The sequence below is a fragment of the Drosophila subpulchrella genome, chromosome 2R (genome assembly GCF_014743375.2).
Source record: "Drosophila subpulchrella strain 33 F10 #4 breed RU33 chromosome 2R, RU_Dsub_v1.1 Primary Assembly, whole genome shotgun sequence".
NCBI lineage: Eukaryota > Metazoa > Arthropoda > Insecta > Diptera > Drosophilidae > Drosophila > Drosophila subpulchrella.
The window spans coordinates 11,337,265-11,353,032 of NC_050611.1; the positions used below are offsets into that span (position 1 = coordinate 11,337,265).

At 41.7% G+C, this 15,768-nt stretch overlaps 1 protein-coding gene across 2 annotated transcripts in view; it reads left to right on the forward strand.

Moving 5' to 3' along the window:
* The window catches only part of LOC119550703 (Krueppel-like factor luna), a 124,114-nt gene extending 109,157 nt beyond the window's left edge, over window positions 1-14,957 (forward strand). For both annotated transcript variants that reach the window (XM_037859578.1, XM_037859579.1), the window contains 3 exons: window positions 912-2,187; window positions 2,259-2,405; window positions 9,965-14,957. In XM_037859578.1, coding sequence (XP_037715506.1) covers window positions 912-2,187; window positions 2,259-2,405; window positions 9,965-10,140 — 1,599 coding nt within the window. In that variant the 3' untranslated portion in view covers window positions 10,141-14,957. The remainder of the gene's footprint in view (window positions 1-911; window positions 2,188-2,258; window positions 2,406-9,964) is intronic.
* Window positions 14,958-15,768: the final 811 nt, after the last annotated feature.

Here is a 15,768-nt window from a genome sequence, read left to right on the forward strand (position 1 = left end):
TAGTTTTCCCTGTACTCCGCTGCTTTGTGCGATTCTCCGGGAAAAGGGTTGCTTCTTGCGGGAAATTTATGTGTTGCAATTATTTTCTTGAAATAACACTTAAAGTGATTTACGCGGCGGTCATGTGTGAGTGCCGGAAAAATGGTCAAAGGGGATTTCCCCCTCTTCTGAAACCTTTCTGCCCATCTAGCTGCTTATTCCGTCTCATTGGCTTTGCATCGCACTTAATAAGATTTGTTGGCACCCCCAATCAAATTGGAATGCCCGAAAAAGGTTCCCCCGTACAAATGGCCTTGCAAATTGCTCTTCATATGTTCAATTTGTGGGTGACTTTAAGAGGGGGGCATACCATATATGAGGTATGTACCCCACCCCATAAAGTTGCCTCTCGCATATTGAAAGCGTTGCATCAAAGGGGCGTGGCAAGTGCCGTCGGCATGTTTGCAGTTTGCTGTTTACCACGCGTACACCACTTGCAACGAGTTGCCAAATGAGTCCGCTCGAGTGGAGCGCAGATCAAAGGAGTCGCCCGGGGGTGGTGCCCACCTGGTCCACCCACCTGATCCACCTGGACCACCCATCCACCTGCAGCCCACCTGTTTCATGTGCACTTAATTGTCGCCTCCATTAAGCGATGGCGGCGCCCGAAAGTATGCAACTGGCCATAAATTCAGTGAGCAAAATTATTACCTGTAATTGCGGCAGGCATAAAGCATAATTTCAAATTTATATTTATGTTTTTGGCCGCGAGCAGCGTCCCTAAATTATCGGCTTAATGTGCCCGAAAATGCCGGCAATGTGTATGGCCGGCAAATTGAATTGGGCCAAAGCTACAGCATCCATTAACCCCTAAACGGTTTAATGGACCGACTTTCATGAACTTTCTCCTTCTTTTCCCTTGCTTTTTGCAGACCTGCTACGAACTGGAACGCTATCTGCGGGATGAGCCCAAGCTGCAGAAGAAGATACACAGCAATCTGGACAACGCCTGGGACATATTCTCCACACCCGCCCGCCTGCTCGAGGAGCTGAAGATCAAGGAGCAGCACCTGGACACGATCTCGACGACCTCCTCGGTCTCGTCCAACTGCTCGGGCATCTCCTGGGACAGCAATGGCTCCCAGGCGCTGAGCTGCTCGGTGCTGGTGAAGCAGGAGAGGATCGACGAGGAGGACGACGAGGTGGGCTGTGACGACAAGATGGGCGTGTTGCTTTCGGCACCGCCCTCGGCCATTTCGCCCAATCCCAGCATCGGCAGTGCGGGCAACATGACGCCCACCAGCAACAGCAATAGCAACATTAGCAGCAGCAACAGCATCACCAGCAGCAACATCGGCAGCAGCAGCGGCAACATCATTGCCAGTCCGCTGAGCAGTCTGGGCAGTGGCAGCACCATCACAGTGAGTTCCCGCAACAGTTCCGCGCCGGGCATCAAGGTGCGAGTGGTCCAGGCCAAGAGCAACTCCAGATTGCACCTGGGGCATGTCCAGGACTTTGTGCTGCCCACCCTGACGCCGCCCTCCTCGCCAGAATCCAGCCTGCGTACCCACAACTATGCCCAGCAGCTGGAGGCCAACGATCTGGCGGCCCTGATACAGCAGCAACAGCAGCAGCAGCAGCAACAGCAGCAGCAACAGGCACAGCAGCAACATCCACATCCACAGACGAGCAACTCCACACCCGCAACAGCAATCCTGCGATTCACCAGCCAGAGCAATCCCACAATGACGCAACTGCAGCAGCAGCAACAGCAGTTGGCCGTCCAGCACTTGAGCATATCGCCACAGGCCCTTGGCAGCAACTCGCCCAAGAGCAGCAATAGCAGCAGCAGCAGCAGCACCAGCAGCAGCAGCAGTAGCAGCAACAGCAGCATTAGCAACAGCAATAGCGGCAGCAGCAGCAGCAACAGCAATCAGCCGACACACAGCAACATTCCGCGCAGCACCATCGTCCGATTGACAACGGCCAACGGCAAGCCAGGAGCCGCTGGAATCAGTCTGGCCCGAGTCATCCAAATGCAGAACAACGGCGATGCCAATGTTGCCGCCGTGCTCAATGCCGCCGCCAACAGCAGCAGCAGCAACAGCAACACCACCAGCGCCAGCAGCAACATCAGCAACACCAGCAGCAACACGGCGGCCCCGCAGCAACAGGTGCTCTCGCAACGGGCCGAAAAGCCATCGAATGGTGAGTTTGGCCAACACTTGACCCAGTTTGGTCAGTCCTTAACCCAGAATTGTGTTTTTTCTTACCCCCAGGCTCCTCGAAATCACATCACCCCCGCCAACATCACAGCGATCACAGCCCGGACGCCAAGAGACGGATACACAAGTGCCAATTTCTGGGCTGCAAAAAAGTCTACACGAAGAGCTCACACCTGAAGGCCCACCAAAGAACGCACACAGGTGAGTGGGGGGTTATGGTCCAAATATGAATGAGCTGAGTGCGGTGGGGAGATGTGCGACTGACAGATCCGAATTTCCAACTGCCGCAGCCGGCAATTAAAAGCGTGTGCCTTGGGATGGGGAAAAACCTCACCTGAATCCCCCCACCTGCCGCTCCAATAAATCAGGGGCCTGCGACAACAATGTCCCCGACAGAATTCCCTGGGACAGGCAGGAGTGACATGTTGCATTGTTTGCCCGACACCGTCCTTTGTCCAGAGTCCCGAGTCCCGAGTCCCGAATCCAGAAACCAGAAACCATAGTCCACTTTCCACAGCCTTGCAATCGCAGTCGCGGTTGGGAAAAGCGGGGAAAAACCAGGGTAAAAACATGCAATGGGCTGGATGATATAGGGGTTGTGGGGGGGACACAGGATCATCCGGGGGTTTTTCGGGCACCGGCAATTGGGCACCAAAAACAACCTCATCGCCTGACAGCAGACGATGCTTGAAATTTCAATAAAAATCGCATAATTCAAACATGAAATATTGGTCACACACACACAGTCGGCGTTGAAATGTAATTTTATTACAACCACATTCGAACACGAGAGAGCAAATCTATTGATTTGTGGATGGGTGTGTGGCATGTAGTGTGCGTGTGGGTTTACAAGAGCTTTGCCAGCGAACACTTAACCCATAAAATAGAAAACCAAAATCCATTTCAAGTTCTGCCAAAAACTGGGCAAAAAAAAACAGTTTGCAGTTGTTGGCCAACAACATTTGTGCGCATTCAGTCAAAATTTCTACACAGAAAGGAAAACTTTTCGGGTTATATCTTATTTCTATGATTTTTATGGAGTACTTAACTAAAACCAAATGTTCATATTACGCTATTATTTATTTTCTGTTTACACTAAGAGAAAAATAGAACAGTAAACATAAATATATGCATATTGAATTTAAAATGATGCATCAAATATTTAAATAGAACCAAAAACATAGCATTTACTATAAAATATGTAAGTCAAGGTAGGAAATATTAGACCCATTGTAAGTCCTATATTCTTTAAAGACATTATGTCATACAAAAAAAGTTTCGAATTTAAATCAAATTTAAAGTTCTTAAGCTTTACTAATTTTTATACCCGTTACTCGTAGAGTAAAAGGGTATACTAGATTCGTCGGAAAGTATGTAACAGGCAGAAGGAAGCGTTTCCGACCCCATAAAGTATATATATTCTTGATCAGGATCACTAGCCGAGTCGATCTAGCCATGTCCGTCTGTCCGTCTGTCCGTCTGTCCGGATGAACGCTGAGATCTTGGAACCTATGAGAGCTACGCTATTGAGATTTGGCGTGCAGATTCCTGAGCTTCTTACGCAGCGCAAGTTTGTTTCAGTAGAGTGCCACGCCCACTTTTACGCCCACAAACCGCCCAAAACTGTGGCTCCTACAGTTTTGATGCTAGAATAAAAATTTTAACTGAAATGTATTGTTCTTATCAATACCTATCAATTGACCCAAAAAAAAGTTTGCCACGCCCACTTTTACGCCCACAAGCCGCCCCCAAACTTCAAAAAATCGTAAATATGAACGTGGATATCTCGGAAACTATAAAAGATAGAGTATCGGGATCTCAGACTTAGATTCCGTAGCTTTGTACGCAGCGCAATTTTGTCACGCGAATATGCCACGCCCACTATAACGCCTACAAACCGCCCAAGCCTGTGGCGCCCACAATTTTCATGCTAGATAAAAATTTTTAACTGAAATGAATTGGTCTCGTCAATACCTATCGATTGATACAAAAAAATTTGCCACGCCTACCCTAACGCCCACAACGCTTAAATCTGTCTTCCGCCGGTAGGTGGCGCATTTAAATCTCGCTTTGCTGCTTGCATATCTCCATTTCCCTTTGGTCCCTTAAGCTGAGTAACGGGTATCTGATAGTCGAGGTACTCGACTATAGCGTTCTCCCTTGTTTTTATTAATTTTATCCAGTAGATAAAAACCATAGCAAGAAATATTTAAATAGAATACAAATAGTTGGATTGCCCACGTTTTTTTTCTCTGTGTAGAACAAGGACTCTGCTCTCGCCCCGCTTTATGAATTTTGGTAGAAGTAGAACCCCGTTCCTTGTTTTGGCCTGTCAGTTTTTGTCTTGGGGAACCGAAGGGGTGGAACCAACAAATCATTTGGCACACACTCAAATGCCAGGCAAATGATTTTGCAATGCCTTTGCCAAGCAATTCATACCGAAGATGGCTGACTTTCTGAGGCGATTGTTCCCCATTTAGCGCCGAATCGAATATACCCTGGATGAGGAATGGGTATTATGTGTGGATTTGTTTACTTATGCATGCAAGTGTTGGCATTGCCATCCCGAAGTCCCATTTGGCTCTTTGCAAGGCCAGCATGTTTTGTCGGCAAATGAAATTCGGGCCTGGGATATTTCTCACTCAAGTTTGTTTGTCCAGTGCCCCAATGTTGGTCAAAGTTGCTCTGTTCTGGCCAAAATGGCCCCTTTGAAGGCGTGGTTATCATCAGCACATAAGGAAGATTCATGTGCAGCTCAAGGCTTGGGTTCCATACCATCCCCCCTTCCTCTTTGTGGCAAATGTCAACAGCAACAACTTTCTGTGACAGCCGCAGGATATTGCTCAATTTATAAATTTACTCTGGCCCCGGGCGGCGAGGCTTAACATTTTAATTAACATTGAATTCCGGACCTGCCTTGTTTGCCTTTGCCACAAGAAAGCCAAAAGCTTTTGGTTCAATAAAAATCCATAACAGTCAAAGTTTTTGCCCATAATTTTGAGTTTGTCTTGGCCAAACCAAAGCACTCAACTACATATAAAATCGCTCATCCGCCCTGTTTGCCCCATTGTTTTGTTGCCTCAACGGCTTTAAGTGTTAATTTTCCCAGGAAAACTTTCGTAGTTTGCCTTGAACCTGAGGACTTTTTAATTAATTACACATGTTCAACTACTTGGAAGTGCAGGAGTGCAGGGCAGATAGGAGAAACCCTTGGAGACCAATAAATCAAAAGCCAAGGTGTTGGCCCGGCGATAAGATTGAAACATTTGATTTGGCACCAAAAAGCGAGCGAGGCAAAAAACCATGACGGGAAAAAGGAAAAATGTTATGAAAGGAGCCGGGGCGAAAAAAGGAAAAAAACGTAATTATTTTAATGATACCATGGAGACCAGGCGAGGTTTTTTAAATTAAAGAAAACCTAATGAATTACGTTTTTTGCATGGCAAATGAAGCTCAGCTCCGCTCGGCTCAGAGGAGAATTTCATTAGAGCGCCTAGATGGTGGATTCTTTAAATGTTTGTCGCATTTGAAAAACGGACGCATGCGAATAATTGATGACGAGCTATTATTTAGTTTCCAAACAGTGTCCTTGAACATTGCCATGGCAGTTTGGGCGGAACAGACAGTGAAATTAATTTGATTTGGGTTTTCGAGCGCACTTCCTGTGGCTTTCCAACCGTTTCCATTTGCATGTGCCCGTCGCCATTTAATTAGAAAGCCATTCAAGCACACTGGCCACACATTGGCAAATATACTGCACGGATATATATATTTATCGGCACAATTGAATATCAATTAAAACGACATTCGGCGAAATAAAATACTCCACCTCGCAAACTTTGGCCACAAACGATTTCAATTAGTTAAACGCAGGCGGCTATAAAAATGCCAAAGTGGCATGCAGCGAGAGGCGGGAAAAGCTGGGAAAAACCCGGAAAAAAATACTCGGGGAAACCGAGAAAAACGCCGAGACGCCGATGCCGAAGCCGTTAAGAAAAGATTACAAGTGCAATCAAGTGAAAAGACGCAAACAGACCATAAAAATTGTGTTGAGTGCAAAAGCCGAGAAGGCATCGAGCAGCTCCATAAAAAGGCGAGCCACCGAGGAAAAAGGGATTCCTCCGCTTTTCCACTTTTCCACTTTCCCACATCGCATGTCCCGTCGGGGCATTCTTTCCTATTGCCGGCTGGAAATTAAAACCCAGCGCCAAGTGAAATTTATAAAATATTAACTGGCTCCATTCGCTCGCCGCTCCTTTTTTGCTAAGCGCCTGCAGTTGCAGTCGGTCCTCCTCCTTCTTATGGCCTTTAAACAATTTACAAGTGCTGGCTTTATGGCCTGCCACGGCCACAGAATCGCAGCTGAAACTATCAATATATATATAGGGACAAACGGCTGAGGTTAAGTTTTAACTGCGTTCGGCTCAATAAATTAACATGGCGACGTCTCGGCGCGATTGGAGGAAATAAAAGCGGGCGAAAATCGCTTAACCCAGTTGCCGATTGGCTGGCTTTTTGGCCAGGTCCGCCGAGTTCCATCGCGGCTAACAATGTCAGCGCAGATGAGTTGCCATGAAAACTAATTAAAGGGCTGCCACAGAGCGGGAAAACCATCTTGTTCCACATGCGCGGCCATTGCCTACTTTTGGGCGCAGTAACGGCCAATATCCAGAGCAGGTCCTGAGTAATAGCCAACTATTGGGCCAGGTCCGCAGGGTGCGCCAAAAAGTGTAGGGAAAGGGTATACCGATTGCTTATAACAGCTATCTAAATGGATATGCATTATATTTTAACTTGAATTTACTCATAACTTTGGTGTGTTTATAAAGCAATCAAATTCTGTTGTGCAAAAGCTACTAATTAGCTCTCATTTTTCCTTTTAAATATCCCTTACATATAAAACCCTTCTCAACTGGTTTTATATTTCGCACCCCAAAAAAAAGGGTATCCAATTAGTCAGTTATTGGCCCAACTCATACATTCTGTTGCTGGCCCGTTTCGGTTTCATTTCGTTTTTGGTTTCGTTTCGTTTTGCCGGGCCACTTCAATGGCCAGATAACACGGCCATTTTGGGTGCTTTATCGCTGCTTTTCCCCTTCGGATTGCCGACCGCCCGCTGCCAGCTCTTTTGCCGTTTAAATGCACTTCAATACGAGACTCTTGGGGGTCGCATCCTAGATCTCTGGGCCTGCACTTTGTGCATTTGACGCTGATTTACACAGCCAGAGGTCTGCAAGGGAAGGCCCGAGAGATGGGGAGATAGTCAGGAACAGAGGAAAACTGATAAAAAGCGAGTGGAAGGGGGCCAACAAAGTGCCAAAGACAACGATATGTGCGAGTGTGCATTCGTTTATTTATTGCCAATGCTTCGATTCCCAAACAGTTCTGACAACATGCCAAAGTGCAAGTGGCACTCGCCCACTCACACTGGCATTATGCTCACCAACATAAAGAAATTACTAGCAAAATGAGCATTTACCCATAAATTCACCAACAATATCAACAAAGTATTCACCAACAGAATGGGAAGGTACCCCACATATTCACGTTTTTCATAATATTCAACAAATAAATTATCCAACACAACTGTTAATAAATAAAGTAACATATTCAACAATTTATATTCACCAACAAAAAACATTAACACATTTCTCACCATATTCAACAATAAAATCACCAACGAATTTGTTAAGAACCAAGGCCACTCAACCATCGAAATCCTATCAAAGTAAAAGAAATATAATCACTACCAAGATATTCACCAACACTTTTACCAACAATTCACCAACTCAGATGCAACTTCAGCTTTTTAAACAAATGAAAATTCACCAACAAATAATATTAAAGATAAAGGCTCATATTCATTGATTTATCTGCCTACAAAGAACCCAACAAACTATGTACAAGATGTATAATCAATGCCAAGAAATTCACCAACACTTTCACCAACACCGATGCGACTTGAGCTATGGCCAAGTGTAAACAAATGGAAATTAAGACAGCCGGCAAGTCCAAGCTCCGGTCAACGGAAAAGGGTTGGCTGAGGAAAATGGCTGGGGGGTGGGCTGGGGGAAAATGGGTGGAAAGCCGCAAGTGCATAATGTGAAATTGAGCACGGAAATATCACACATTTCCGCATGCATTAAGTTTTAAGCCAAGTCTATGTGTGTGTGTGGTATGCGTTACAAAGTTTTCCACTCAGCTTTATGCATTTTTCTTGGCTGTCGTTGTCTACTTGCCGGTTATCTCGCTCCATTTTCCTTCTTCGCTTTTTTTTCCTGCTGCTCCAGCGGCGGCAATTTCCTGCCTCGGCTGCTGTTTGTCTTTTAAACTGAAATAATTTTCCCATTTTTTCCCTTTTCGGGGGTTTGGGCCGGGTTTTCGTATTTTTTCAGTGTGTTCTGGCACTGGCCGGCTTTACGCCCCGCTCTATTCAGGGTCTTTCTCGCTCTGGCCCTCGCATTTTTAGGTTCCGCTTTTATTTCTTTTTTTTGCTTTGTGTGAAATTACAACTTCTGCATTTCCTTTTCCTTTCGGCTGGCTGGTTCTCGCCAGGGCTCTGTTTCTGTTTCTGTTCCTGATTCGGATTCGGATTCGGATTCTGGCGCTGTTTTTGGTCCTGGCTCGGGATCCTGCTCTGGTTGGCTTTTGGCGCTACTCCGCTTGTATCCTTTGAGGCTTTTGGCACGCATGAAAAATGTTGGCAAAGGACCGCGCTTGGCACACCGTTGACGTCGACTTTAGCATCATTCCGTTTCGTTTCGTTTCGCTCTGTTCTGTTTCGGTTCGGTTTTAATTTTACAGTTTTTCATTTTTAATTGTCTTAAATTCCTGACTGTTTGTGCGTTTCACCCGTTTTACCCAGCTTTCCCCCAGCATTTCCCCCACCCTCTGTTTACTCATGTTTTACTTTATGCATATTTCTCGTCCGCGGAGCTCCAGCGTCGAAAAAGTTTTTTCATTTGGCAGGCGCGTGCTAAATAAAAAATGTTTCCCCAAACTCTGGCCCTTGCCTCCCAGAGCACGCATATTTATGCGCTTTATTGTTTGTGCTGCAGCAGCGAAGTAGCGGAGAAATTGCAGCCACTTTCCACTGCGGCAGCTTCGGGGCACTGAGAAAAAATGTACATCAAAATAAATTATAAACTGTTTCCTAAGCTCTGAATTACTTAAATATTTGTAAGCTGCGATTAGACTTAAGTCATTCCACTTAAAACTTTATATAACCCTTATAAAAAGACTTAAACACTAAAATGTTTTAGTCGTCATCTTCTGTTTTATATCATTTTACAGAAGGGGTCAAAAACTGGGGTGCTATACAAATACCTTTGGAATCACTTTTAAGATTCAAATTTCGGTGTCTAAAAGTATGCCACTTTAAGCCACTTTAAGCTCGAAAACACAATGAATTTATTCAGAAATGCGACTATCATTTATTCACTGCATACTTTTAGGTACCTTATATAATATTTAAGAGTGATTTTAGAGCACAAGTGATATGTATGTCATCCCCAATATTATGATTTTGTAAATGCTGGAATATTTAAAAATCTTAAAACAATGTTTTTTTGTAAAACTATAGTTATTAAGAAAAAATTTAGAAATAAAGCTGTGGAATCTCGGAATTCTTGTGACTTTCGGTACTTGGATATGCATTTAATGCATAAACTTTTCGCTCTTTTTTTTCTAGTGCATTCTAGCTCTAGCCATTTAAAATGCAACTTATTTAATAAGAGTTTCCCCTTTCCCTTCCGTTGCAGGTGAGAAGCCGTACAAGTGCTCCTGGGACGGCTGCGAATGGAGGTTTGCGAGGAGCGACGAGCTGACCCGCCACTACCGCAAGCACACAGGTGCCAAGCCGTTCAAGTGCCGCAACTGCGATCGCTGCTTCTCGAGGTCCGATCACCTGGCGCTCCACATGAAGCGTCACATGTGAGGGGAGATCTAAGTCCATAGAGATCCCCGGAAAATCCAGAGGCGGAAGTGAAGGGGAGAGAAGGAGTTCAGCGGAAACTGTGTGCCATCAAGGAACGATGAAAAACTTGCGTAACGCTAATCAAAACCACTTAATTCGTGGAGCAGAGAGGGGTGGATAAACAAAATTAAAAAATTAAATCAAACTAAAAAACAAAGAAAACATCACAACACAAGCACAAAGATGGAAATTCAAGTTATCCGATTCCGATTGATATTTGTGTTGCCATTATTGTCGCCGTTATCGTTTTCGTTATCGTATGGTTATCGTCGTTATCGTTTCAATTGCAAATTCGATTTGTTTCAATGCCTTGTTAAGTGTAAGTTTAAGCTATAGCAGCCTGATCGCATTTCCCCATTCACACCTAGCATTTAGCGGCAAGTTCTGAACAAACAGCAAAAATTGTGTACAATTTACCAAAGCTAAGCGATTTCTTTAATTAGTAAAGCAGCAACAAAATAACAAAAAAAAACGTAGTAATTTAATTGAAAAAGAATATTTTTGTTTTCATAATGTGAACACTGCCAAAACGAAAATGTAAAAAAGAATAAACAAACAAAAAAACAAAAACCTAAAAACTAGAAAAAATATTTGTAAATGTAAAGAGTTAATATAAATAATTAGTTTCATATGTCGGCATCAGCAAATAGAATTACAAATACAAGAAGAAGGTAAAAGTGCAAAATATGTTTTAAACAAAACAAAACACAAAACGTTAAAACTGCTTATTTTCTTAATTTAATTTTAAATGTAATTTAAATGTTACCTAGGTCTGAATATCATTTCACCGCGCCACTCGAAATTGGAAACCTATTAACATTAAATTTAATTAATGCCTAAATTAAACTTCAATTCGTATTCGGAATTTGGCGAAAAGCAATTTTGTTAAACATAACAGCAAAATTGGTTTTTTTATGAGTATACGTAATTATTTAATGTAAAAAATTTCTCTTATGCATTGCCTAAGTGATGGAAAGTATTACGAACACATTTTGATATGTTTATCTAATTTAATCAAAATTTGTATTCTCAATCGAAAAACGAAACAAAATTTATAAATTCGACTTAACATACAAATTCTTCTTTATGTGCCTCATTAATTTTAATTGAATCAATTCAAAGCAATCAATTCCCCTTAGCTTAGCAACTTTTTTCGGTATCCTCCTAGTTTTCGAAATCTTTTATATTTTGCATGCTGATTTTCATTTTGTATTGTATCATTTCCTCATTCTTGTTTATAATGATTTGTTTTATTTTTAATTATTTTTAAATAAAGAAAAGTATGTGAAAAACGAATGTTTCCATGGGCTTATCATTTTCCACCAGCACCCCTCAGCAAATGAGACACGACATCAAAGTATACAACGTTGATCGAGAGCAATATGTGCGTTTCGGTCAATCATTATGGTTTGTGTGATGAGAAATTCTGTGATCCAGAGAACAACAACAACAAAATAGCTAAGGCAAAGAAAAACAAATGAAAAATGAAAAACCAAAAACGTAAAAACCAATGACAAGCAGATAATCAACTGCAAAAGCATACATGCACTAAAAAGCGAAAAAATGGGGTTAGAGAGGGAAACTTTGCCAAAAAAATGCGAATACTCCCAAAAATGGAGCAAACAATTTAGTTAAACTCTTGATATATATGCATTTTTATGTAAATACGAACACAAAATACAGTTTGTCTCCTTTTTCTAGCTTTATTCTCACTGAATGTAGATGGGAGGAGAGTTTTGACGATTCTGAACTGCAATCGTTATCGATATCAATATGTACGTGTGTTGCTTGTGCTTTGTGTCATTTGAATGTTATCAAATTTGTATGTATCGATATATCATCAGATCAACGCGCCACAAACGGATAATCCCGAAAAGGCCCCCAAGGGTCCCTTCCAGTTCCAGAATCCCGTTTGGCTTCCAAGCGAAAATTGCACTGAACAATACTTAATGATTACGTGAAAAATCCAAATCCAATACGATGTGTCAAAAATGCTTCAATCAGTTTAGTCTAACTTTTGAGAAAAACCGAAAAACCAAAACCGAAAACCGAAACAGTAAAAATAGAAACCCGAATATATAAAATATTTTGTATAGAAAACCTTTAAACTAAAAATCGAAAGTGTAAAGCATATTTAGATCCTAAATCAGATATTGGATAGTCACGAGCGCAGAGTGAGCGTCACTATAGATATGGATAAACCAGAATATATATATATATGTATTTTACAACCGAAAAAGTGTATTTTAAAATGAAAAAATTAAAAAAATAATTGTGTAAAAAGGTAAACCAAAAATGAAAGACTGGTCAACGAGGTGTTCCGCGTTTATGCAACAATTGCAAAATAGAAAAAGTAAACAAATATATATATGTACATGTACGAGCATAGGGGATTTTCGATTTCGAAACCGATGGCATAAGATACTGTACTCCAAATTGTATATGGTGTGTGAGCCCAGAGCGATTAGGTTAAGTACCACTCGATCATTTCGATTCTCCGATTCGGATTTAGATTCAGATTTGGATTCGGCAGCAAAACTACGCATACGTAAGAGGGAGGGCATTGCCGCGATCCCGCAATTAAAGTTAATGAAGTACGAATTTTAAGTAACGCTGAATGTGAGTCTAGAGAGTACTAAACCAAAAACTATGGATATATTTTAGTGTCTACACTTGAACATTTTACAAAGGCAGCTCCCTGGGGTCAGCTTTTGCGAAGTCAACCAGCCGGCAAAGTACGAGGGTCTGGGGCTCTGTTGCTGAGGGAAAATCTATAAACATTTTCTACAGATTTACAGCCGAGCATTACGAGCAAAACCAAAGGCAGAGTACAGAGGCCGGAAGTCAGAAGTCGCAGGGCAGGAACATTTTTGGCAGCAGGCACACATAAAAATAAATAAAGTATACTAAAACTAGAGTAAATACATTTTAATTTCGTTTAGAGTTTCGTTTGCAAATGTGCTTAGCAATTTTCCCATTCCACCCCCCGCCCATTACCCCCGCCACCCATTTCCCAGGATTTTCCTTGCTCCACAGTGGAATATCATAAGCGTTTAGTTTAAGAGTAGACTAAATGGCGGAGGGCCAAGCTTAGTATAGCAGAAATATATGGGAGGCGAAGGGCGTATACACACACATATAGAGTCGGAAATCTGGGGAACGGGGAGTACGGGGTTCGGGGAGGAAAAGGAGTAAAACATTTTATGTAGGCAAATAAGGGCATAACTCGTAAAAGATTTTGTGTATAGTTTAGTGAAATGAATTAGTTTAATGTTAAATGAACTCAAAAGTAAACTACATAAAAAAATATATATAAATATATACACGCGGATATGTATTTAAGGGAATATACTTAAAGCGTATGGCGAACCTATTTACGTGGCAGTTGTGTGTAAAGTGTGTAAAGTGTGTGTGAATCAAATTGATGTATATCTGTCGTAAGGGCGAGTCAGTTTTTGGGAAGGATTATGCAAAGCATCTACAAATTAAGGCACAGCATTATAAATTGCAACTAATGAAGTACGTTTTATTTGAGCTACGAACGCACGAACGGTTACTAAAGCAAGAATGGTGATGGAATGCAGATGAGGAGGGTCATGGGTTAGGGTTAGTCAAGTGGGGGTTACCGATGGGAAATATTTCGGGGTGGCAGCAAGTGGTGATTACTTAGAATTTTTACGAGATAACTCAGTTTAGCCCTTCCTCGTTTCTGTATATGATCGCAACCCCAGGCATGCATTCATATTTATAATTGTAATCATAAGACAGTGTAATTGATATCAAAAGATAAGAAAAAACTAAAGGTATAAAGAGGAAAATTCACAAGTTTCGGCACAGGAAAATCCAAACGAAAAATACATTTTAGGAGTAAGTAAATCAAAAAATAAAAAAAAAACACAAAAATAATAATTGTATTTAATGCTTGTGCAAAACAGAAAAATTCTTAGCTAATAGCAAATAGCAAAAAATCTAATTGTCAGTGTTTAATTACTATTATTGATGTGCATTCGATGTGTGCTAAGTTCACAAAACAAGCATCCCGTTTACCCAGATCCCAATTTTTCCAGGTTCCTACAATCCTTGACAGTTGTTTTCCACGATCGATTGTTTATTTCGGTCCTTCGCGTATCAAGCAGATAATTAAAAACCATATGTATAAAAATAGAGCTAAATAACTGAACTCGAAATAATTTCGCAGCTGACTCGAAATGTTTGCATAAATTATTAGTTGATTAACTGCGAGAATAATTAATAGAATTTAATTCAATTAGCATATTTTCAGCCTCGCCCGCGCCCCCTAACCACCTAGATTATATAATTGTAGCAAAAGCGAAAACAAAACAAAATTATTGATCATTAAACATTATTAATTATTATTATTATGGCTTGTTTGTTGCGGCTTTTTGTGCATCTCCATTCGGAAATCATTTTATAAGGGGAAACAAATTATAAGAAGAATCTAGAAAATAAATACAGAAAACATAGCAGAAACAATTGGGCAAAAAGGCCAAAAAAAGAGTGGAGAAAAACATTTCTTGTACTTAGGTTTAGTTTATTATACAAAAAACAAGAATAACAGCGGCAGAATGAAGCAAATAATAACAGCTAAACGTGAATAAGTGAGGAGACGAACCAGATCCATCAACATTAGAAAAACGTTATTTTTATTCTTGTATAAGTATAAACCGAAGGCATTTTTCAACGTATGACAACTATTATTGTACGTAACTTGATATTTTGATGAGAATTTCTGTGAACAAAGCAAAAAATAAAAAATCCCAAAAAAACTGAAATATAGAAAAAATTAAAAAAAAATACAAAACCCGCTCGTATTTCAATGGGAGATGTGAGATGGGGCTGTAAAAACGTTGTTGCATTTAAATGATGTTGGTTTTGGCCCGTTCGGCGGTCTGCATATATTTAACTTTTGTGATTGCAGGCGGCGTTCGGCAAACAGTTCACATCATTAGCCCCACGGGAATGGGCTGACCAACCATCTACATCTGCTCGACCAACAAACAACTCGATTCGCCGGCAATCTGCATAAATGACATTAAAGCACCGGCGGCGCAAGTTTCTGTATTAATTTTTAATTATACTTTATGGCAGGCCGGGCATCAACAAAAGTGTCCTGGCCCTTGGCATTTCGTCTGCCATTAAGCCGGGTTATTTGTTTACGGACTGGCGGCTTAAATCATATAGCTCACTCATAGTAAATCACAATTTACCAGGGCTAATTGGCTTGTCAGTCATTTTCAGGTCAGCCCGAAAGTATGCTGTCCTGAATTTAAATCAATTTTTCGCTCGACAAAACTTTGCTTGCCAAAACTTTGGATGGGAAATCGCTTAGACTTTGTTTTAGTCTGCTAATGAAGATTCGCACACGGACACACATGAAAGTCTACCCGGTGAAAGATGACCAACGACAAAAGTAAAAGCGAGCAAGTTTTCTACGCTTCTCCTTGTTTTTTCTGCCCGTTTCTTTTAATTTTAGCCCGCAGACGTAACTCTTTTATTTCCATGCATTTCTAAGGGCCAGAACCTGAAGACTGGGCCGAAAGAGCAAAACGAACCGAAGGTTGCAAAACT